Source organism: Choristoneura fumiferana, chromosome 9 (genome assembly GCF_025370935.1).
Source record: "Choristoneura fumiferana chromosome 9, NRCan_CFum_1, whole genome shotgun sequence".
In the NCBI taxonomy this organism is placed as follows: domain Eukaryota; kingdom Metazoa; phylum Arthropoda; class Insecta; order Lepidoptera; family Tortricidae; genus Choristoneura; species Choristoneura fumiferana.
Window position 1 is genome coordinate 2,749,697 of NC_133480.1, and position 25,470 is coordinate 2,775,166.

At 39.4% G+C, this 25,470-nt stretch overlaps 1 protein-coding gene, 1 non-coding gene and 1 pseudogene across 2 annotated transcripts in view; 1 reads left to right on the forward strand and 2 right to left on the reverse strand.

The window, feature by feature from the left end:
- The window catches only part of LOC141431447 (uncharacterized), a 62,165-nt gene continuing 36,695 nt past the window's right edge, over positions 1-25,470 (reverse strand). The window contains exons 10-20 of the mRNA XM_074092630.1: positions 23,928-24,079; positions 23,164-23,345; positions 21,469-21,571; positions 16,928-17,014; positions 14,868-14,942; positions 5,300-5,387; positions 3,710-3,852; positions 2,378-2,526; positions 2,254-2,299; positions 535-654; positions 1-144 (exon numbers count right to left, since the gene is read on the reverse strand). Of these exons, the coding sequence (XP_073948731.1) occupies positions 1-144; positions 535-654; positions 2,254-2,299; positions 2,378-2,526; positions 3,710-3,852; positions 5,300-5,387; positions 14,868-14,942; positions 16,928-17,014; positions 21,469-21,571; positions 23,164-23,345; positions 23,928-24,079 (1,289 nt within the window). The remainder of the gene's footprint in view (positions 145-534; positions 655-2,253; positions 2,300-2,377; positions 2,527-3,709; positions 3,853-5,299; positions 5,388-14,867; positions 14,943-16,927; positions 17,015-21,468; positions 21,572-23,163; positions 23,346-23,927; positions 24,080-25,470) is intronic.
- LOC141430769 (retinol dehydrogenase 12 pseudogene) lies at positions 8,307-9,929 on the forward strand (annotated as a pseudogene).
- On the reverse strand, positions 10,986-11,069 carry TRNAL-CAG (transfer RNA leucine (anticodon CAG)). Its single transcript has one exon. It is a non-coding gene; the product is annotated as a tRNA-Leu (tRNA).

Genomic DNA, 25,470 nt, shown 5'->3' on the forward strand with positions numbered 1-25,470 from the left:
CTAGCACGGCGGGCGCGTGTGCGGCGCGCTGTGTGGCGGCGGGGCGGAGCGGACGCGGAGCGGGAGCGGGCGCGGGGCCGCGTTAAGGGTGCGAGTGGAGTCCCGGGTCGAGGAACCGCCGAGACTGGTGCTGGCGGGGAACAGCTGGAATGCAGACATTACTTGTCCAAATAACCGATATCTTGAATAAGTTTATAATGCCCAGATTAGACTGAGTTGAATCACTTCATCAAACGGAAATATTCTAACTAGAAATAATATATCAACTGAGTATAGTTACAATGCAATATTTAATTTTAAAGACATCTATCAGTTGATGCTAACATTTTTTTATAACCAGTTGTCAATCATCTTTACTCAGTTCCGCGTTAGGTGGTTGCACATACCTGCATAATATACTCAACGATATAAGAAGTTAGTTTCAGAAGTAACTACTTATTTCGAAAATGAACATGATCTTTATCTACAATTTATGGGGGTCGTGTACTGGGTACAGGTAGAGTGCGAGTGTGTGAGAGAGAGCCAGTATTATACCTGCAGCGGGTGAGGGTGTGGCTGGGGCGGCGAGGCGGTGGGCGGCGCGTGGTTGAGGTAGGCCACGTGGTGGTGGTGGTGGTGCTGCTGGCCGCCCGGCCCCATCAGCGGACACAGCACCTGCCGGACAGAACACCTATAACGTAGACTCATTCACGGTGACAAGTGCCCTGGTTCTTATTACAATGTCATTCATGTCCAATTTTGACAAAATCACGCGTCTTCGTGGATGGCACTTGGTATACAGACCACGCACTAAACGAGCCATCCGGCAGTCGGCAAATATGAATTGGGGGCTATTTATTAACTGGGCGAATAAACATTTTAGTATTGTTATTGTCCCGTGACCCAGGAGACATCAGTGATGCACTTAAATACACACATATAATCACGCCTCCTTCCCGTAAGGGTAGGCAGAGACCACTTCTTTCCACTTGCTACGATCCTTACATACTTGTTTCGGTTCGTCCACTTTCATTATTCCCTTCATACATGCTCTTCGGTTTAGGGTCCTCGTGATGCACTTACTTAGAAAAATGTTTGCAATGTATACTACTAGCATGCTTAGGAAATGAGCTATGACGGAATTACCTTAAAACTGTCACAACTCGTAACTTAACAAAAAACTATACTTTTTGGAAGTGACCCAGGAGACGTTACCCCATGTGCATTAAAATTTGCTCCTAATTTATAATAGCAAAATTTAATTTGATTCTGTTCACTATTCAGCACAGTCACATTTTGATTAAATTAACTTTGGACGGAATTAATTTCGGTTTTAAAATTCATAATAGTCAGTGAATTTTGCTTGTTAAATATTAGTAATGCAGTCTGTTTTGTCCAAATGAACAGAGGCGACATCACGTATCTATATGTCACACACATCTATCAATGAGTGACGAAAAAGGCCAAAATGTCACTATTTTTTTCTTTCTTGCATTCTATTTTATTATTTACTAATGCGGCACTGTTAAAATAGCAGGGTCACGATGCTAACGAGAACTCGAAAATATGTTACTACGGCCTTATTGCGTCGGAATAAGAGTGTGGTATTTATTTTTGAAACTTTCGAGTAAGTTCATATTTTTACATTTGACTGTACAAGAGGTCGATCGAACATCAAAGTGACATGCCACTGGAACGACTTTACTGGAATAATGGAAACAGGGCTTGATAGAAATAAGCTTTTTGTAAAAAAAAAAACATTTTTAACACAAGCGTTTTAGCCGACTGAACTTTTTGTTGACTGTACTTGCATTGTCATCTAAACTACATTTCCGTGCCAAATTTCAAGGCGATGCCATTAACCGTTGAGGAGTTCCGTCCTGCAGAGACGATCCTGGCTCGACCACCGGATCATTGTATTATCACCAGATTTACATAACTGGAAGTGGGTCAAATTCAACTTGCAAAATTTGACCCGCACATACATAGGTACCATCAGCCAAATATGTGGTCTACCACCCTAAAGTTGAAAATCGTTTGCATGTCATAAAACAATAATGTCAATAGACGTGTCTGTCAACTTGAAAGTTCGACATATTAATTACTGATAACGAAACTTGGATTTTAAACATTGGTTAACCTGACACTTATTTGGCTGATGGTACATATTATACCTACATACATACATTGCAAGTTTAAACAAAATCTTGTAAAATTACCATACATAGTCTCGCATAGAACTTCACAAGAACCTTGCGGTCATAAAGGACTCACCTGGAAAGGCGGCTGCTGAAAGTGGTGATGCGGGTGTGGATGCGGGTGCTGGTGGGGTGCGGGTGCTGGTGGGGGTGGGGTGGGGTGCGGCTGCATGGGGTGGTGGTGCGCGTGCGAGTGCGGCGTGTGCGCCGGCGACGGCGGCGGGTACAGCGCGGGGGACGCGGCCGCGGGGGACGGCGCGGGCGGCGCGTACTCCCCGCCGCCCATTGAGGACATCGACCCCATTGACGATACGCCGCCCGAATGGAACATTCGGACTTGGAAGTTCGGCTGCAATTTCAAATAAGTCCATGTTAATTTCAATTTTGATATAGGTAGTGCCATGAGAGTTCAAGTGAATGATATACACACACAGCTACATGAAGAACTGATTGCATAAAAGGAGAACGAATGGAATGAACGAGTGGATGTCAAAATCCCGCTTTCATTACATGACATATTCTTGTGTGTGTAACCTCAACTCCGATGGTACAGTCACCAGCATTAATATCTGCCACAGCGGAGCGTGCAAAAATATCTGACACGTCCTTCCGTCCCTAGAAATAGAGTCGTATCAGATATTTATGCACGCTTGTAGTGTCAGATATTGGTGCTGGTGACTGTACTACCTAAACGAAGGTACCGTTATTTTTAATAATAATAAAATATTAAAACCATTTATTTCGGGCAACACTGCCCATACAATAAATACCTTACTAACTAGCCTACATATAATATAATCAATGAAAACACATTATTTAGGCAACCGACCAGGTGTGGGGGTCTCTAAAACTAATGAGGTGACAATTATATTGGTACCGGTATTTTAGGCATCAATATTGGTACCGATATTTTGGGCATAAACAATGTTGGCACCGGTTTGACGACCAGATGGCCTAGTGGTTAGAGAACCTGACTACGAAGCTTGAGGTCCCGGGTTCGATTCCCGTGTCGGGGCAGATATTTGTATGGAAAATACGAATGTTTGTTCTCGGGTCTTGGATGTTTAATATGTATTTAAGTATGTATCTATCTATATAATTATATTTATCCGTTGCTTAGTACCCATAACACAAGCTTTTTTTTTATTCGACTGGATGGCAACGAGCAAGTGGGTCTCCTGATGGTAAGAGATACCACCGCCCTAGACACCTGCAACACCAGGGGATTGCAGATGCGTTGCAACCTAGAGGCCTTAAGATGGGATAACTAAAGTGCCAGTAATTTCACCGGCTGTCTTGCTCTCCACGCCGAAACACAACAGTGCAAGCACTGCTGCTTCACGGCAGGATTAGCGAGCAAGATGGTGGTAGCAATCCGGGCGGACCTTGCACAAGGTCCTATCCACCTGCCGAAGCTTACTTTGGAACTAGGTCAATTGGTGTGAATTGTCCCGTGATATTTATTTATTTATTTATTTACCGGTATTGTAATGTTGTGAGTGCGCGTGTCGGCAGTGGCAGTCAGTACTCACCACGTGCTGGTAGTGCAGCGCGGGCTGGTGCTGCTGGTGGTGCGGCGGCGGGTACACGGCGGGCACGAACGGCTGCATCGGCGCGGGCGTCAGCAGCGGCTGCCCCGTCGCCGCCGCTACCTGCAGGCCGCTGCCCACTCCCACTGAAAACAACATAACATATAGCTTGATCACACTAGCGTTTTTGCCGGCGGTTTCTGGGCACAGCTGGAGCGCGATATCTCCGCGATTATTCGCCACCTGCGTGCCGCCGCGGTGTCGTCGCGTCCACGCGACCAAGCCATGTCGCCGTTCCCACTTCGCCGGGAAACCGCAGACAAAACGCTATTGTGAACAAGATCTAATAGTTTTAAACGGGTTGCATGCACCCACAGGAATGGGCTCACACAGTCACTTGGTGGGAACAGGAGGACGGCCATCGACGGCGACGTAGACTGTGGGGATAGCGGGACGATTTGGAAGCGTATGCAAGGGATTGGCCTGACATCGCACTGGACCGAGAGGTGTGAAGATTAAGAGGAGAGGCCTTTGCCCAGCAGTGGGACACTATTCAAATTCAAATTAAAATGATTTATTCAGTAAATAGGCCGCAATGGGTACTTTTACACGTCATTTTTTAAACTACCAGCGCTTTCGGAAAGACCATCATTGCCAAGAAGAATGCGCCGCAAGAAACTTGACTGGAAGTCATTTTTTCATAATAATATAATTACAAATAAAATACTTAAAAACTATATTATACAATTAAAGAAAAAAAAATACAAAAAATAATAATAAAAAATACAGGGATGTATGGGGTCCCTTAGTTACAATACTAAACACTAACTATATCTAAACTATATCTACGTTCAGTGGAAGTGTAGAATGCTTCCACCGTCATAAATTTTAAAATAATAATAACAATAATTTAGTTCTGAAATATACATTTCAGGTCAAGTAACCACTAAGCTTTTGGATTTCGAAGGCAAGTTCACTACTCCAGGCTAGTAAAAAATTATTCAAACAAAGAAGGGCCGATGTAGCGACTCCTGCGGCGCTCGATCGGTGACTTGCAAACTACCTAACCTAACCTCGTTTCTTGCCGGATTCTCAACAGAGCTTTTTCCGAACAGGTGGTAGATTCTTTTCGAGAGTCGATAAGTGCTTGTTAGCCTAAATTGCCAAAAGATATTTTGGGTTTCACTTCACACTGCCTCACAATTTAATGCAATTTGCACGATTTTTCTTGCAGGTGTAAACCGGGCTTTAAATTGAAGTTTAAACTACAGTTTCAGTAGAAATTCTGGCGAAACTAGAATAAATAGAACTAAAACTTGATTCGTCATGCGGCGTTCGGGAGCAATCGGCTTCGTGGAGTGACTCCGCGGCCCGCGCATATGCAACTTTTTCGCGCCAACGTTATTATTCCACATAAAATAGGAATTTTAATATTCTACTAATACAAATATTTATTTAAGAATGCGTAAATGAACGCAAGTGAAAAGATATACACTAGAAGCCCTGTTAGTAAAATTTCCGTTTTGAATACATTTATTAGTTTCATACGAACGCTAATAAAAATTTAAATAGCAAAGGTTAACGTCGACATACCTTTCCGGAAGTTCCTTTGTTGCTGCGAAGGCATGGGGCCGTGCTGCCCCGCGCCCGCCGCGCCGCCCCCCATAGCGCCATAGGCCAACTGGAACCGACAAACAACCGATTGAGTTACAGGGGTAGGGTACTGCCACAAGTTTTATCAGTAGCTTACAAAAATTACCACATCTATCGGCTAAAAAATAGAGATGGCCAAAAAAAATTATTACACAGGGTGTCTGACCTGACCATGGGGGCTTTAAATTCAAGGTTCGATTCTACTAGGCTACTTTTGTTTTGTAACATTTAAAAAAAACTTAAGATCATTTATTCATCCTCAAAGTTTAATCGTTAAATCAGTATCGGACATGGCGGTGTTATCGCTCTCTTGGTACGGGTGCCTTTATATAATTTTTGACATTTATTTGACATATCGAAGACAAACATATCGATGTGCCGTCAATTTGGTATTAATTTACATTAAATTTGTATGGAAAAAAATGAAATTAATAGTGGTTATATATTTAAAAAGTAGCAGAACAGAAGTAGGCCAGTTGTGCGAGCAGAATCGAACCCTGGACTCAAAGCCCCATGGTCAGGACTCCCTGTATAATAATTAGTCCATTATGAAGTGCTTTTTTTCTTTTGTCAATCAAACAAAAAATTACAAAGACGAAGCGCGCCAAAGTTCAGCAGGGCTACTGCGAAACTCGAAACTCGAAGTTCGTATCGTACCGTCCCGGTCGCTCTCGTATTAAATAGTATAAGTGTCAGAGGGACCGCACGACACGAACTTCGAGTTCCGAGTTTCGTAGTAGCCCTGCTGTGACGCCGCGCCTAAGAAAAAAAACCAGGCGTCACGCGGAACTTGAACGGGCTCAATCTTAATTTTTTTTAGGAATCTAACCTATTAAATGGTGTTTCAGGACTGTTGAGTTCCTGTCATTTTATATGACGTATCTATGATTCTCTCTTTTTAATCAAACATAACCTAACCAACAAAAAGTTGGACAACTCCCGACTTTGTTATTTCAATATCTCAAAAACAGCTGATCCGATTTTGATGAAACATGTCTAAGAACCATCGCTAGAAAACCTGCTTTCAAATAAAAAACCGCATCCAAATCAGCCCACGCGTTTAAGAGCTACGGTGCTACAGACAGAGACACAGACACTCATAGCGGTCAAACTTATAACACCCCTCTTTTTGTGTCGGGGGATAAAAATAAACGGAGACGGCATCATAGATATCCGTCACTTAAGACGACAGGAACTTAACTGAGAATGGTGAAAAAGAGGTAAAACACGATTGATTTAGAAATGCAAGGATAAATTTATTGTATAATATTATCGTTTTATCATGCCTTTATCTCAAACAGGATACAGCAGGTCAACAACTTTTAATTACTAGGCTCGGAAATTGCATTTTCATGACAATTTAATTTTAGCAATATTTTTATGGACTTAATTAGTAAATGATATGGTATTTTTATTTATTTTTACGGTTTCCCCGAAAGTATGTTTTTGTTACCATGTTAAAGTGTTATTGTTATTTTACTTAATAAAATAATACTGTCACTAGCACCACGCGGCCAAAGATTCCTAAATTAAATAATAAATAGTAATAGTAACTATCTCGTGAACATATTAGAGAATTTCTCCGTATATGCCAGCGCTTTAGTTGGCGTAGATGGTAAAGTACTAGTCACGGACTGATGAGGGGCCAGAGACCTTATTGTCTAAGGCAATCGAAATCACAATTCGTTTTCACCACTTTTAAAAAATGAGGGTAGTAAGAGATGGTCAGATGAGGAATGCAAACGCGAGCGCCCGCAGGCACACTTCCACAAACAGGTTCCAATCTTGAATTTAATTTTTGTTTTTCAGTGTTCTAATAGTTTATAAGTTTATAAGTCTGTTTGTTAGTTTGCTACCTATTCACGCCTATACCACTGAACCGGTTTAGATTCTAGATTTAACAGGGTAACAGCTAGCTATCAAGTAAAATACGAATTGAATTGAAACGTTATCTAACTTATGATTTATTGAGACACACTGACAGCTACAAAATCAATCAATACATCGATATAATTTCATACATCATTGTCTCCTAATTAAGACAACGCGCATGCGGTTCATAACGCATTCTAAGCAGATCGTACTTTGCCATCAACATAACAACAATGTCCTACCTATTTTCAAATTTATTACTCAACCATAAAGTCGATAGTGGTGCGAGATTATTATAACCTCTTAATATCAGTTTCAGGTCGCGAATAAGTATTGATAAGGAATAGGTACCTAACGTGACATGATTGTGTATATCTATGCAAGATTAATTAGATATATTATAATTATAACTGTGACGCTATTATGTTAGTTTGTTCGTTGCGTGAAATTGTGATAAGTAGGAAGGATTATTAGTTGTTTTAATCAAGGATTAAGAGATTAATAAAAGTTTGAAAGTACTGTTTTATGCAGTCCCGCCTTAAACTAAAATAGCAACTGGAAACCACTTTTTATACGGAAAGATAACAATTTAAAGAAAATCGGAGCTCTCTGTCACGAGTAAAGGTAATTTTCCACCGGCGAGGCGAGACGAGAATTGAATTTTTTATGGCGGCGCACGCGGCGGCTCGCGCGAGAATGCATACAAATTTCAATTCTCGTCTCGCCTTGCCGGTGGAAAATCACCATAACAGGAGCGAGGGGAATTAACAGTCCGAGATTAACTTTATCTTCATAAAGAGAGATAAAACTTTCCAAAATCATGGACGTATACAGTTGAAAACTAACATTAGAAACCCTTAGGAAAAAGGCTTGGTGGAATTACAATGGGATTGGGAGTTACGCAAATGGGACGAAGCCGTGGACATAAGATAGTAAAAAGTAAAAATATCATTAGGCCTTGTGATGCAACTTAAAATAATAGTATTTATTCTTATTAACCACTCCATTAACATACCGCGCAAAGTCGCGTCAATATACAATCGGCACAACGATTAAATGTGACATTTGCTACTAGATAATGAGCCTATATCTGCAGTCGCTTAACTACGTCCCACACTCGCGGACCACAAGGCAACTGAACACTAATTAAACATGTGGTACTTCTGGTTGGCTGGTTTTTTCGTGATCCTGAAGATCTACAATAGATTGTCATCAGGGATATGCTATTCTGACAGTGTGATGACGGGAAAAGTGGTCATCGTAACGGGTGCTAACAACGGCATTGGGTTCCAAACAGCCATGGAAATTGCGAAGAGAGGTGCCAAGGTGATCCTGGCTTGCAGAGACGAAGCTAAAGGGAAGAGAGCTGAAGCTTCCATCAGGAAAGTGTCGAAGAATAATTTGGTGCGGTATGAATATCTGGATCTTAGTTCGTTGACGTCTGTTAGGAGGTTTGTTGAGGAGTTCAAGAGGAAAGAAGCGAAGTTGGATGTGCTTATAAATAACGCTGGAGCTAGTGGTATGGGCGGGAAGAAAACTGCTGATGGCATAGTGAGGGATATGCAGGTGAATCACTTCGGGCCCTTTCTGCTGACAGTATTACTAGTTCCCTGGCTGAAGAAAGCAGAGCCGAGCAGAATCGTGAATGTGTCATCATTCTTCCATAGATTCGGAACAATCGAGGGTATAAACGAAGAAAACCGCTACGGCTTCTTAAGAATATACGCCAATAGTAAATTGTGCAATGTATTGTTCAGTAACGAATTAGCAAGGAGGTTACAAGATACAAGCGTGGCGGTAAACAGTTTGAATCCGGGGCAAGTGAATACGTCTTTCTACAAGAACGCAAAGTTCTTGGAAAAGCTGAGGAGTATGGTTCTGTTCACGTTTTTCAAGAGCCCGTGGGAGGGTGCGCAGACATCTATTTTCTTGGCTGTTTCGGACGATTGCGATTGCATGACCGGGAAATATTTTATGGACTGCGAGGAAAGCAAGATGTCGTTTAAAGCCACTGATCAGAGCAACGGCATGAAGCTGTGGAAGCTGTCAGAAGAACTAGTCAAGCTAAAACCGGAAGAAGCTATTTGAGAAGTGGAAAGTTCCATCAAAATTTTAGAGTTACGTAAGAAGTTCGGTACAAGTTTCGGAAAGTACGAAAAGGCAATGTTTGCTAATGTCTCTGAAATTACTTACCAATGTCGGCTGTAGTAGAAGTACGATTGAACAGCATACCAACGAGTTGGTGACTGATGTTAGTATTTTAAATTACTTAACATAATTATAACCTAGGATAACCCTGTATAAAAATACAGACACGTTATAGATAAATTATGTTTTACCAGTGTCTAGGAAAGGCAAATGTTAAAGGGACAGATAATAACATGTTTACCAAGCTTATGATTGAGGAGTTTAACGTTCAACATATTTAGATGCGGTTGTTATCGATGTTTAAATTTTAAACCGTGTCTGCCTTAACATGTCAATTACATCATTTTAGGCATGGGACTTTCATTGAAGTGTATTATGCAAGCACTTTGAAATATGTGAGAACGGATAGAGTACATTTTTTAATAAATTATCAATACATTTTAGTCAAAAATATCTACATGTCGGTCGGTGTTCTTGAACAATCAGATTTGCACGATTCACCATTATCAATTTAGTTAAACCTAATAAAATTATTATAAATGTTACAGTTTGTTCCCCAGTCTTTCTTTGGTGTTTGTAATTTGTTTGGCACGAATACGTTTTTCCTTTCTTTCTACCCACCGCGTAGCAAAAGGCGAGATTGCATATTCGATTCGATGTTAATGCCTGGTTCATATTATTTCAGTAAAACCGTTCCAGTAAAAAGACACTTGCGGTGCTCGATCGATCTTATGTAACTCGTTTGGATTGTGACCCCGCAATGTATCGTTACTGGAATAATGTGAACCGGGCATTAAGACACGTAAAATAGGTCGGCTGGTGTCATCCACACAGATACTGGTTCATGGTTCTATGATTTAAGACTTATAGATAGACATTATTTATAAAATTTCAAAGTGAAGTGTCAAATCTCCAGAAGCAATCGAATAAAAAATATGGTAACGAGACCTAGTCCCTGACTTAACTAGACATAACAATAACTACATAACCTGAGAGTGAATAGGTTCTATCTGACAGTTCTGGATCGCTCTTGGAGACTTGTGACACCTCACATAAAGCCGATATTATAACAAACTGCCGTTATAACCCTTTCGCACTAAGTCACGAATTAATTAATGTATGCTGATCAATTAAAATAAATGATTAGTTGTTTATGTGAGATGCGTAATTTATAGGAGCCTATCAGAATGTGTGAAGGAATGACATGATGATAAATTATGTTTATGATAAGTAGGTACCTATTTAATTAAGTTAGAAATGGACGCGTGTGTCGATTTCCGATCGTTAGTAAGTAACTAGGTAGATATTTATTGAATATAAAATTAAATATTTTTGTACAAATGATAATTTTATTTTTTAACACCATTCTATAAGATGAATCTACGTTTTGCAGTCTGATTGATAGCTTTAATTAGCAATGATTAGTCCAAACAAACAAAGTGAAAACACAAAATTAAAAACAACAAATATTAGGAAAAAAACACAGCAAACGTGTTAGTTACAATGTGCCATAAAAAAACATCTTAGTAAGTTCTCATTTAAAAATACAACAACTCCCTCCCATGCCGAAAATCCACAAGAAAATAAAAGAAAGAAACAAAAAGCTTGTCAGAAGTGGGATTCGAACCCACGCCCACAGAAGTGGACTGCGACCTGAACGCAGCGCCTTAGACCGCTCGGCCATCCTGACTCGTGACGGGAGAGCGAAATGAACCAAAGCTTTCGCGGCATTCTTTGAATAGATGACAACTATTTTAATCAGCATAGCAACTGTTTCCGGCTCAATAGATAAAAGAAAAAATGAGGATAAGTCTGTTTCCATTACATATAATTTTAGTAATTGTAATATTGCTATATTATTCTAGATAAAATATGTGGCAATCGTCACATATTATTTCGTCATGGAAAATTAATATTAAAATGTTGACAAAAATTACGTGAGTGCCCGTTATATTTTCTAGAAACAAACGTAGAAATATTCTGGGTGGTACCGACAGTCAGTTATGTATGTATTGTCGTATTATATATTCTCTATATATAAATAGCCATTATGATGGCAACATCAATTAAATCGTGAAATCGCGAAATTAACAATTAAGACTGAGGGTACTTGTTTAAAACAAACGGTCAAGAGCATGTCGGGCCATGCTCAGTGTAGAGTAGCTCCCGACCGTCACAATAGGCCGACTTTAAATATTCACTATCAAAAAATGGTCTTTGCAAACCTCTATTCATTTTTAAATACCTATCCAACGATACCCACAAAATAGGGTGGAAGTAAACAAAAAAACATCCCCATTTTACGTGTATGAGAGGTACCCTAACTACTTTCTAGCCTTATTATTTTACCACTTACTCGGCGTGACTGATAGGTATGCAGATTCATACCAAATTACAGCTTTCTAGTACAAACGGTGTATGAGCTTAGCCGCGTACAGAGACGTACAGACATGGCGAAACTGTAAGGGTTCCTAGTTGACTACGAAACCCTAAAAACGGGAGTAATGAAGTTTAATTATACCTACGCTGAACTGTTAATTTTAAATGAATTAATGATTGATAAGTTCATGGCAATCAAATTCTAATAGAAAAACTGGACTTGAAACATTTCAGGATATTGAATTATAATTAGGGACTATCAAAAGTCCTTTACATCGAATATTTAAAAAAGTTATTGCAAAAATAAAATATAAGCTTTTTTGGTGACAATGGCCTTGGTCATCAAATTAGTGTAGTGTTTTTTAAACTAGGGTAGAAGTACCGGTTTTGGGGCCACCTTAAGACTGTTTTTGGCCAGTTCACATTTGAAGTAATATATAAGAAACGGTTTACTAATATGTTGCATAAAATCGAATCTCGTAATTCTGTTTCTCTGGAGCAGAATCATCATATCACCGAATTACTTTTCGCATTAATTATTTCTCATACAATCATTTCTCATAATTTTGTAAAGCGGAACATAAACATCACATAATATCGATGAGAATAATATTTATACAAGCTTTTGCTCGCGGCTTCGCCCGCGCGGAATTCGGTTATCGCGCGCTGTTCCCTCAGGAACTGTGCATTTTTCTGGGATAAAAAGTAGCCTACGTCACTCTCTGGCCCATAAACTATCTCTATGCCAAAAACCACGTCGATCCGTCGTTCCGTTTGTTGGTTTTTTGATGTTTAAAGAAGCGTTGAACTTATAACTACCCTCTCTTTACAAGCATAAATTTTACATATTTACTTCGTGTATTTATTTGTTTGCTTCAAATCTTGCAAGTTAATTTTTAATCCATGTGTAGTGGTTGGTTTGACTTGATATTTTATAATAGACTGTAGATTGGGTGACAATTCAAATACAGTTAACAAAAAGTCAGCAAAACATTTGTTTTAGTGATATAAAAAATAATAGTTTCGCTCGCTTCTGCCACAATATGATCATTTCGATGGGGGGGGGGATGCCCCTTAAGGCTGTCACAATATCTTAAAATAATATCGCCGCCATTGTGAATGATGTATTATCAACGTAAGATAATTTAAACAACTGTTAGTGAAGGTAAGCAGGGGGTAGCCAAACATTTTTCAAACCAAGGGAGCCGCGTCCTGATATAGGGCAGAAGTACTTTACTGCGATTTTAGGTTAACTATCGTTTTAAGGCGTGGTAAATATTATGATTTGTCAAAGAAACTCAGATTTTTACACTATACCGTCTGAGACAAATACCAAAAAGTAAGACAGAATTTTGCGATCAACGGCAGTGAGGCAGAATAAAGCAGTCTGGTGGCACTTCGCAATATGCGTGTCTATTAATCCGAGGCCTTATTGTTTTAACACACTAACCTCCTGTTTCACTATCCATTGATTAAATTTATCTGACGGATAAATGAGATGCCGTCTCTGTTTGTTCTGTACGAATAGACGGAGACGGCATCACATTTATCCCCGTGACACAGCCCCGTAGAATCACAATAGTTTTCACCACTTCTTTCTGTCACACGGTATAAGACGAGGCTAGAAAGATGGTGAATATGGTCGCGAACATCAGCGCGTTAGACAATTCGGCCCCTGGTTTATATTCGGTCTTTGTACAGTCGAGGAAACTGAATCGCGTTCCAGGGAGGTAACTTTTCATAATCAACATCACTATGATTTCTTTGGCCGATGTATGGGATGTCAACATGACGTTCAAAGCGCAAAGGTTCCATCTACCCTGGTGCGTGATTCACTTTGACTGTACACGGTTTAACACGTCACGCGTCCTAGAGACTTCATTAGTCCCTAACTTTTTTGTGCGGGAAATGTCCTAGAGTTTCTAGGCCGTTTGAAGCCCAAAAAAGGTAAAGGACTAATGTAGTGACGGGTTAGACAAAATTAGTTAATTTATTTCAAAAACAATGAACCTATAATTTTTCCCACTGTCAAGTCCAATTTCACTATATTTTTTTTCGTTTAGGGTAGTCATGTTAACACTGTTAATGTGACTTAAGCGCAACCAACACATTGTTACACAGCTGAACACTTCAAACGCACGCTTCGGGCTTGACAGGCACACAGACAGACAAAGGTGTTCTTATAGAGACGATTAAAATTGCAAAGTTGCCGGCAACTATTTGCTCGACATGGAACAACTCTGACAACCAGGTATCACGAGTTACAGCGGAGCAACTGGACAATATTATGATTGCTGCGTTGTCTGGCAACTGTTGCTGGCAATTAATTGCCTCAAAACATGTTTAAGAACACCTTTGAAGTTACCTGCTCTTACCACAAATGCTTGCAAGTTTTACATGTTTACCACAGCTGTTTTATAAAGCTTTTTTGGTGAGACGGTAGAATCATACCAGATCCTTGTACACATAAAGGTCCACACTGACATTGCTTTTAGCCGGCCAAATAACGTAGCCTTTCAAATTCATTCGTCAAAAATGCACGACAGTTCATACCCGGATAGTAGTTCGGATAAATGAGGGTATTCGAATACGCTAAATGGCATTCGTATCGAGAAGTTTATTTGACGTATAAGTCTTGCTTGCGATTGGCTCATTTGGTTATTTAACCAATCACAAACGACACAAATGTCAAAGTTGTCTCACGATACTATCGACAAATAGTCTATCACAGAAGCCATTAATTTCTTCCAAGATACCCACATTTTGTGTGGGAAATATGATCTTGTGAAATATTGTATGATATAGCAGAAATGTCGAAGGCAACGACTCAGACCTGATTAAAAGTGACGAACAACAAAACGAAGCAGAGTAAAAAAATTACGCCTCTCGAGTAGCTTAACTGCTTTCCTTGGCGTAGTTTGTACAGCCAAGTGCAAAAATCAGCATCTATTCGAACCACTCAAAATATGTTACTACGGCCTTATTGCGTACTGCTTCTGTGGTACTTAGTTTTATTGGCCTCACTATATCACTCTCCGGAAGCATAAGTCAGTGGCGACCTTTACGAGTACAGGTTGGCGTCTGTCTGTGCCCCGGCCCGTGTCCTCACCGCGTCGGAGCGGTCCCGCTTGTCGACGACGAGTATAGGCGGCGCGTACTGGCGACACTCGCACCCCATCTCCATCTGACGTGGCACATGACTCTATTGAATATTGGCCTTTGACGCAAATGGTACAAAAGTGTAGCCCATTCCAAAATGCCGCTACAAATTGTCATAGACCACGTACGTGTCACCCATTGGCCATTGCTATATCATCAAGGTAGCACATATTGGCCAGGAATCGTTCTACCCTCGTAACGAAAAATACAAGTAGATGTGAAAGTTTCTGACCCCGTTACAAAACAATGACTTAACAAAAAAAATATGGTCATTTTGTAGTTTACTGTATTCTGCATTACGACGATAGTATTTGATGTGGCATATAGCGTTAGAAATGTGGGTAGGGCCCACTTATATCTGACGTGGCACAGATCACTAAGTTGGGAAACAATGACATCTAACATCGTATATACCGCGATTATTGTAAGCCAAAGAACAAGTGCATAAATCATCGACATCTATGTACCTTACGGCACTAGACTGGCTGTTTAGAACAAAACGCGCGGCGCATCAATCATCAATATTACTTTGACACAACCCCTGTCACGGACGTCAACAGACTATAGTGAACTGTTCACAAAACCGCGCTGTGAACTAATTTTGTACAGTCAAGTGCAAATATAAGTATCTATTCGAACCATTTAAAAAATATGGTACTACGGCCTTATTGCGTCGGAATAAGAGTCTGTGGTACATATTTTTGAAACTTTGAATAAGTACATATTTTACACTTGACTGTACGCCGTTTTGATGTAATAAACATGCCGTCGAGTACATGAATGTCAATGGTATAAATTCAATTCGGGCACGTTATTATTTTACAGAATATTTGATTTTAAAACCCGTCACGTTACGTCGCTTTGCCGAAATTTGCGAAAGCTATGTGCCACGTCGATCACGAAACAGCGTTATACTGCTTTGCGATTTTGATTCGGCCCCAATAACGTATAAAAGAGTACAAGTTACTATATCAAGACGTGTTAAGTAAATTATTCATACCCTCGTATTCATGATAAAAATCCAACACTAAATGACGGAGCGAAAATGTAAAACAACGTATTAAAATAACAGAACTTACCACTAATATTGTACAATCTGTCTTTAAAAAAAAAAACAGTGACATTCCCTACAGCGAACAAAAGCTAACCAACAAGTGTTTTTCTATGAAAATCTAAACAACCAATTCACTTGCTAAATATAAATGAAAATATTTTAGTGGCATAATGCAAAGGGTTCTAATAAAAAAAAGTCTAAAGCACTCACATCATAACGGGCTCCGTAGTATCAATCTCGCTTCGGCGGTGTTCGCGAAAATAATGTGTCCACAATGAGTTCCTCCCGTTTTATAGTCAACGTCCTACCCTCAAACAGGTGCGGTGCAAATTGTGAGAGCACCTTCAAAATTACGCGTAGTTTTACGACACAAGCTATTGCTCCCGACTATGTCTGAGAATTGTGTTTAGTGATGTCCGTTGCCAATATACGTGTTTGATTTTTTTGGCAAGCATCCTTATACCATCAATAAAGTTATCCAGCTCTTTAAAAATCCAAATTAATATTATAAATGCAGAAGTAGCTGTGTCTATCTGTCTGTTTAACTCTTCACGCGTAAACAGCTGAACCGATTTAGATGAAATTGGTATGGATATAGTTTGAATTCCTGGGAAGGACAGTTTTTATCACGGAACAACGAAATCGCGGGTAAAAATTTGTTGAGAGACGGAACTACTTAGACATTGACTAATAAGCATGGACTTTAGTGCCTAATAATTTAATTAAAGTGACAATAAATGAAACTATTTTGACGAAAATAATTTTAAACGAGCTTTGACGAATACGAGGTTTGAATCTACGATATAATAAATATTTTCGTTTACCATTTACCAAATCACGTGATCAATGTACGACAACGATATGTAACGATATTGCTAACTTGTACTCTCTTGGAGCGTATGGACCTCTGAGACGCCTGAAGCCAGAACTAAATGATAGTCATTTCGTTAACTTACCGGGTGTGGATGTGGCAGGTAGGCGGGCGGCTGCTGCGCCGCCGCGGCCGCCGCCGCCACCATTGCGTAGGCAGGCATAGCAGCCACCTGACAACAACATATCATGTTAAAAATAGTGATACATAATAATTTATTTATTTATTCAATAAAGTCAGGCTTACAGTTTGCACCAAAACGCCTAGCTCGTTAATACTTAATACTATGCTAAGAATAACATCACAATATCACAATAACATATCGAGATGGGTGCTTTAAAAATTCATATTCATACTAATATTATAAATGCGAGAGTGTGTGTGTTTGTATCTTTGTCCGTCTTTCACGTCGAAACGGAGCGGCGGATCGACGTAATTTTCGGCATAGACAAGGACATATTTTATGAGCCAGAGAGTGACATAGGCTACTTTTTATAACGGAAAACTGCACAGTTCCCGAGGGAACAGCGCGCGATAACAGAATTCCACGTGAGCCAAGCCGCAGGCAAAAGCTAGTATATATACATAGACTAGCTTTTGCGCGAGGCTTCGCCCGCATGGTATTCGGTTATAGCGCGCTTTTAGCCTATGTCACTCTCTGGCTGATATACTATCTCTATGTCAAAAATCACGTCGATCCGTCGCTCCGTTTCGACGTGAAAGACATACAAACACACAAGCATACAAACGCATTTAATATTAGTATGGATTATCATTGGGCACTTATTAAATTCTCGCACACGTCACTTTTACGAAATAGAGGGTAGACGGCTAAAATTGTTTATTATTTGTATCTTGAACAAATAGATTCGGGATAAAGGATAAAGGTTCTGAAATCATGATAAAATATGCAAAATGGAATAAAATTATACAGTTTTAATCGTAATCTACTATTTCTGTCTAGGCTCTCATAAATGTCCTATATTAAAACTATGTATTTTTTTGGAAATTTGGAATAAAATATTACTATACTAATAAAAATATACACGAAATCGAGCGTCTTACTTTGCGAATATCTACCTACCGTCGTTTGATCGACGCAGTTTAATTAAATAGTGACGGGGAAAAAAGAATTTCAGATTTAAACTTGTTTTTTATCGATAAAGTTTCTCGACCGATTAGGCTTTTGATTATTAAATCCTGCATATATTTTTGTTGTACAAGAAACTTTAAGGGTAGTCAGTGGATCGACTGTTCGCAGCGCACAATACAAGTGCAATACAAATTGAGCGTTTGATCGATAGTGTTGTTCAACTTTTTAAACAATAGCAGACCGATACAGCTTTTTGACTTTTCGATCGAGCAATTATCGAGTTTACAGTATGTGCGCTTAAATATGGTTCAATACATTTATTTACCGAAACAGAATACGATTCACTTATATTGGGAAATAATAATTACAATGAATTAATATTTTAGCGATAGGTACATGCAGGTTTACAAATTACTTATCTTATCTACTTGGATCAAACAAATATAAAATAAAACATTAATCACTAATTGATACATTATGTGCATTTGTGTTGAGGGTATGCGGATACTAAAACTACTTCATTACGTATCGGATGGGTAGGCATTTGCGATAGAAATGACAACAATTTTAAGATAGCAATTTATAAATCCATACTTAATATTATAAATGCGAAAGTGGGTATGTTTGTCCGTCTTTCACGTCGAAACGTAGCGGCGGATCGATGTGATTTTTGGCATAGAGATAGAGACATAGGCGCCGTCCCTCTTCAAAGTATCGTTTGAGAAAGAGACAGCACGCTAAAACCGTGCGGTTAGCCGCATAGTGCGTACGTAGCCATAGGCTACTTTTTATCCCTAAAAAATGCACAGTTCCCGAGGGAACAGCGCGCGATAACCGAATTCCACGCGGGCGAAGCCGCGGGCAAAAGCTAGTCTTAATATCATCTTTTTGTCTGTTAATTTCATGTGTTTTTTTCTACAACAATAAGTAATATGATACACAACCAAATAGTTGTTCAATTAGAAATAATAATGTATTTCCATCGGAAAAAGTCTGATTTCAATCTAAATATGACGGCACCCGAAGTGTCAGTCAATTATTGTATTAAATAAGTGACATTTTCACATCCATTAGAATGGAACTTTATTATTTAGTGTATGTCAAAACGGCTGTACAGTACGATTACTTGGAGTTAACACTTGACAGATGGGCGTGCCTTCAGTCAATTTTCAACTTTGAGGTCTTTGATGAACCATACTACTAGATTCAAGTCACAGCTCTGAAAACGGCCAGAGAAATAAGAGCACAAAATAAATTTGTGCTCTTATTTCTGACAGTACGCGTCAACCAGAGCCAAAGTGCGGACGTGTTAAAATGCCACAATGTTCATTTATAAATTGCGGAAACAGCCACCGTAACACTAGGGTTTCTGAAGGAATATCCTTCTTTAGGTAAGTACAAGTCAGTATTTATTTAAAGTACGTAAAAATTGGCAGTTTACATTAAAAATCAATAATTTATCGTTTGGCCAACCATCTTGCCAATAATCGGTGTTCTGGAACAAAAATTCGTAGAGTAGTTCTCATTTTAAAATATTTTTTTTTTTTTTGTAGATTTCCTAGTGATCCTTTTCGCTGTGCGGAATGGACATCTATTGTCGCGAGAGAAAGAGAAGAAGAACTTTACAGACCGCACAAAAATTCGACTGTATGTTCGATTCATTTTGATAAATTTGACATAGTTGGAAATAGCCAAAGGCGTAGATTACGGAAAATGGCGATTCCAAATTGCAGGTAAAGTTACATAAATGTTTAAAAAATATAAGATTAAGTGTGGCGAGGTGAAGTGAAGCTATATTATTAAAGAAGACGTAAAGCTTCAAGTTCAAGCCGTATGATATTTATAATATTGCCGTTAATTGCAGATTCTCGTGAAACAAACAAAATACAGTGCACAGAATTAACCGAATCGATGACGTCAAATCTGGTAAAACATTTATGTTGTCTTTTTAACCCCTGACGCAAAAAGGGGGGTGTTATAAGTTTGACCGCAATGTGTGTCTGTGTGTCTGTCTGTGACACCGTACGTAGCTCTTAAACGGGTGAACCGATTTGAATATGGTGTTTTTAATTTGAAAGCAGGTTTTTGAAGTGTTGTCAATCACCCATTTCTAATTAGTTAACTTAATTCAGTTAAGTATCTATAAGAACATTTCGTTTCATGACAATATTTGTATATGTAATTTTTTTGTGTTATATTTCTGTGAAATAAAAAACTATCTGTCTTATAATAATTTGCGACTCCATTATTACCCTGTTCCTAAAATAGAATGACATCTTTTTGAAAGATGAATGTTCTTTTGTTAATCGAACGTTTTTGCTTGTCTTATGACGATACGTCGTAAGTATTATATACAATTACTATTATTTGAATCTTTGTTGCTTAGACTTAAGGTATATATTTTAAATTAATTTAGAAGGTAAAACAGATATATAGCTATGAGTATAAGACTGTCTATGACATAAGCAACACGGCCACTTTTTCGCTTTGATTTTGTATGGGATCTTGAATCTAGTAGTATGGTTCATCAAAGTTTGAGGTCATACAAATATAATAGTTTTTACATAATCTGTAAACGTGGGTAGCGGTATACTAAAAATGGCTTTATTTGTATGACGTCAAAGTTGAAAATTGACTGAAGGCACGCCCATCTGTCAAGTGTTGTAAGAGACCACGATAAATTCCGATAGAATGCGATGGAGCATCCATTGTGCACTAAAAGAGAAAGAGAGATATTTCCACAAATTCGATACACAGAAGAACACATTAGGAAGACAAAAAAAGACCGGCCAGTGCGAGTCGGACTCGCGCACGAAGGGTTCCGTACCATCTATACAACATTCATTAGACATTAGCAAAAAACGGCAAAAAATCACGTTTGTTGTATGGGTGCCTGCTTTACTATTTATTTTATTCTGTTTTTAGTATTTGTTGTTATAAGGCGCCACAGTTATACATAATCTGTGAAAATTTCAACAGTCTAACTATCACGGTTCATGAGATACAGCCTGGTAAAGGCTAACCAGAATTATAAAAAACCTCGCCATATTGCGGAAAACCAAGAGAACTGATTTCTTGCACTGGTAACACTAAATTCAAATGTCATCTGTTTGTACGAAGTACTGTCAAAGTTTAACGTTGTTGGCGCGTGATATTTTAAAGTGTTATTTTGTGCTTTTGTGCGTTAAAATGCTGAAGATTATCCATAGCTTTGGAAGGAAAATAATTCAAAATTTATGAAATTATTTGGAATAGAAAAAGTCTGACGGATTACAAAATATTCCTTTAAATAACATCACCGACACCAATACCAATATGACTGGAAGGTATCGTATAGTAAGTGTAAATAAAGAATGTTGCAATATAAAACGTAAAAGTGCTGCCCTCGCGTCAGGTTTATTATATTCCTGGTCAGCCTGTTAACAGACGGACAGACGGACGCACAGCGAAGTCTTAGTAATAGGGTTTCCGTTTTTACCCTTTGTGCACGGAACCCTAAAAACATCGAGTAACAGCTATGCCAGTGTACGTACCATGTGCGGCGGCGGATGCGGCGCCGGCACGTAGCTGACGCCGGCGCCGACCACTCCCACGCCCGCCGGCAGCGCCGCCACCGGCGTGCCCGGCGTGTGCGGCCTGCAAGTACACCGAGGTTACAACACACAGGAAACGCCAGAGGGGTCGATCAACTTTTTCTTGTCACTCGTTGCTATAGTTACGTTCTCCTGAGTCACTCTTCAAAACGTAAGTTTATAAGATTAAAAATTGCCAAACATGCATTTTTGTGGTAGTTTTTAAGCCCCTTCTATGATATGTCTGTGCGGGTGACACCTGATGCACGTTTCGTTTTACTCAAACAAAGTTGCTGCGGTCTAAATATATGGAAGTATGTTTCAGTTGTAGCCTGAATATGACTGGCGTAAAATATATATATATATAAAAGAAGAAAATGACTGACTGACTAATAGATCAACGCACAGCCCAAACCACCGGGCCTAGAAAGTTGAAATTTGGAATGTATATGTTCCTTAAGATGTAGACGCGTACTAAGAAAGGATTTTTCGAAATTCCCACGGGATAGGGAATAAATGGAATTTATATTTTCACTTCAAAATCGCCCTATTTATAACTATAATTATTATAAACTTCAAATTTGTCATGCAAGTAGGTAATACTAGGGCGTTTTAAAAAAAAAGTGTACCCTTTCCTTTTTTTTAAAATTTTGGAAAAAGTATGGTTTTTCCTACTTAAAATCAAGAGCACAATCGATTCCGATAGTTTAAAAAAAATGACAGTTTTGCGACGTTTTTTTCATACACTCAGTATGGGCGTGACAAAACTGACTCATAAAATTTTGTATGAAAAAACGGGGATTTTTTATACGATCGGAAGCGATTGTGCTCTTGATTTTGAGTAGGAAAAACCTATTTTTTTCTTAAATTTAAAAAAAAAGTAAGGGCTTCAAAACAACCACTAAGCAAAATTTGCACCATCTGTCTAAAAAAACGTCAGTCTGTATGATGTATTACCAACCGAAGCCGCGGGCAAAAGCTAGTTTGAACATAAAGAACTATGTTATACGAAATAAACTTAAGCTAACAGATTTTTATAATTAATTAAATACAAAGCACAATTACGTGAAAGAACGTAATATGCATGTAACATAACGTTTAGTGATGGACCTAATGGATCTTGAGTTATATCGGTACTTATTAATTGGTAAGTAACGAATATTCTTGCAAACCGCGTTTAGCTTTACTTAAATGGCAAATAATATTCCAACCTAGAATTTCACTAATATTCTCATCAAAATTAGCGTAACAATCGGATTAATGATGACATTAATTATGATTAAAATATTAAATTATTAGTTTTATCGACTCAACTTGACTATCTAGTCTTGTGATATTGACAGCTGTCACGCGCATCATGGTACAATGAAAGTACTGTAAACTGCTTCAACTTTGCCTTCTGGCCCCAACATTGCCTGATTCGATTTAGAGTCGATAACTTAGCACTCTTATAGGTTTTAAACTTTTATCTACACGGGAATTATTATTATGGGGGGATAAAAGTTTAAAAACCTAGAAGGGTGCTAGTTATCTACTCCAAATTGAATCAGGCAATGTTGGGGCCAGAGGGCAAAGTTGAAGCAGTTCACGGTACCTATAAAAAATGTCAACAAAACGAACGTTGAGAACAAACTGTTGTTTGACTGTGGTACTGACCGGCTGGGGTTGGGCGTGGTGGGCGACCGCGAGGCGAAACTCTTCGTGGGGTTGAACTCCTTCGCATTGGGGTTTAGGGTGGACTTCTTCAGCGTGGCGGCGCTCACGGCGGAGCCGCGGTCCGCGCCCTCCGCGCCCGGCGAGCCGGGGGACTCCGGGGCCTGCGTCGGCACAGGCGGCGGCTGCGGACAAACGCGTTAAGTAACACTGGGAAAGGGAGTCCGTGCAATCGTGACCCTGAGGCTATGGTCTCCTTCAAGCGCTATCAGCCGCTTTCAGCATCACGTCGTACGCTGCGTCACAATGCTTATTATAGAGATGTAATGTTGACTTTTTGACACGTCGATGTTGGCGTCTTAAGGTCGTTCGCGGCATTTAAACTCCTTGCGTTGCATCTCTAGTTATTTCGAAACATTGCAGCTTCAAGTCTTGCCAAGCGTCGTACACGAGTACCTACATCCCCCGTCCCCGTCCCCGTCCAATGTGGACGTATTGACCGTGGGCGTTGTGCGTTGCGTTCAGACGTCGATCGGAACGTTGACGCCGACGTCAGACGTCGCTTATAGCATAAAATAGGATACCATAGCCTAAGAGGTCGCCCGTTAAACACGTGAGGCTCGAAACGTACATACTCGGCCTGCAAGCCTTTCTTTCCTGGCCTCTGGAGTAATGTACTATTAAACTCTCGAGCAAGCTTATTAACCGACAACAATACGCCTTTTGACATGTCGAATTTTAGTGTAATTTTTAGGGTAAGTGGGTACCTTGTGGTGCGTGGGCGGGGTATGCTGTTTGGGCGGGCGCTCGCGCTTGGCGTGCGGCTCGGAGGGCGCGCCCGCGTTGGCCGACACCTCCGGCGTGCCCGGCGCAGGGGGCGGCAGCGGCGCCAGCTGACACAACTTACACTTAACACCAACTACACGACACTTTACACGGTACACTTTACTCGGTGTATAAACGCGTAATACTCGCGTTCATACAGATATAGGGTAAATCGTCAATTACTGGCCACCTTTCAATAAAGCTACCTTATCCGCTTATAGGTCAAGAGCCAAAATTGATAGCTCGAGCGACCATAAGACGTTGTCCATAATAATATGATCGTAATCCATAAGACTCAAAATTAATAGTGTTCACATACTGTTATAATATCCATTCAAAGCGTTAAGAACTTATTGGATAGATTGTGAAAAAGATTGGTGCGAAAAAAGTCTTGCTCTATAAAGGGTTATACTAAAAATGAATTCTGGTCACCAGAATTTATTTTAATATAACGTGACCATTTATTGAAGGGTGGCCAGTAATTGACACCTTATACTAAAAATACACTCTATTTATAGGCGACTAGAACTTATTTTTAGTGTAAGGTGGCCCAGTAATTAAATGGTGACCAGTAATTGACGATTTACCCTACTTCGTGCGAGTCAGCAGCAGAAGTAGATGAGCAGTTGTGGTGTTCAAACTTATCTAAACACTCTCATTACCTTGGCAGTAGAATCGTGTGTAGATGGGTTTACTAATGTATCGGCGAAATATTTACGCAAATTCATTAACTCCCAAACTATTTATCCATATTTTTATTAGCGCGAAATATTATTTCCCAACTCAACGTTTCGCACTAATATCATTTTCCAACTAATGATTCATAAATATTATAATGCAACATATTATCTGCGAAATTTTAAGAGTCATTTATGTTTTTCGTCAAATGTATTGATTGCATACCTTAATTTAGCACTTTAGAATGGCATCCAACTACTTTTCTAGTGTCATTTATCCTGGCTGCTATAAAAAAAACCTAACATCGAAGGCTAAGGCGGGAGCTACGCTCCGCTTCGCTCCCGCCTTAGCCTTCTGAACCTAAACTATCCAAGTCGCTTCTGCTCCGAACGTCTTGCTCGCTCGCTTCGCTCGCTCGCACAAATCAAATTAAGTATAAACTTTGCAATGTAAAAAATTCCCAAATGTTATTTGACAATTTGTTATTTGCCTAAGCCAATCATTTGCTACATAATTTTGCCACATAAATGTTGATGCAGTAAAAAGTTTGCAATGTAAAAATGTTGCGAAATAAAAAAAATGCGAGGTAAAGTTATGCCAAATATTAAGTTGCTAAATGAAACTTTGGCGAAAGGTTGTTGCTAAGTGAAATTTTGCGAAACATATTTCGCCGAAAAGGCAGTACACCGTGTAGATGATTGTGAGCACCGTAACCGCTCATTCACTTCTGCTGCTGACTGTACACACGTGACACTAGCGTTCGTACAGAGATACATCGTGTATACATTTAGTGTATCGTTTAAAATG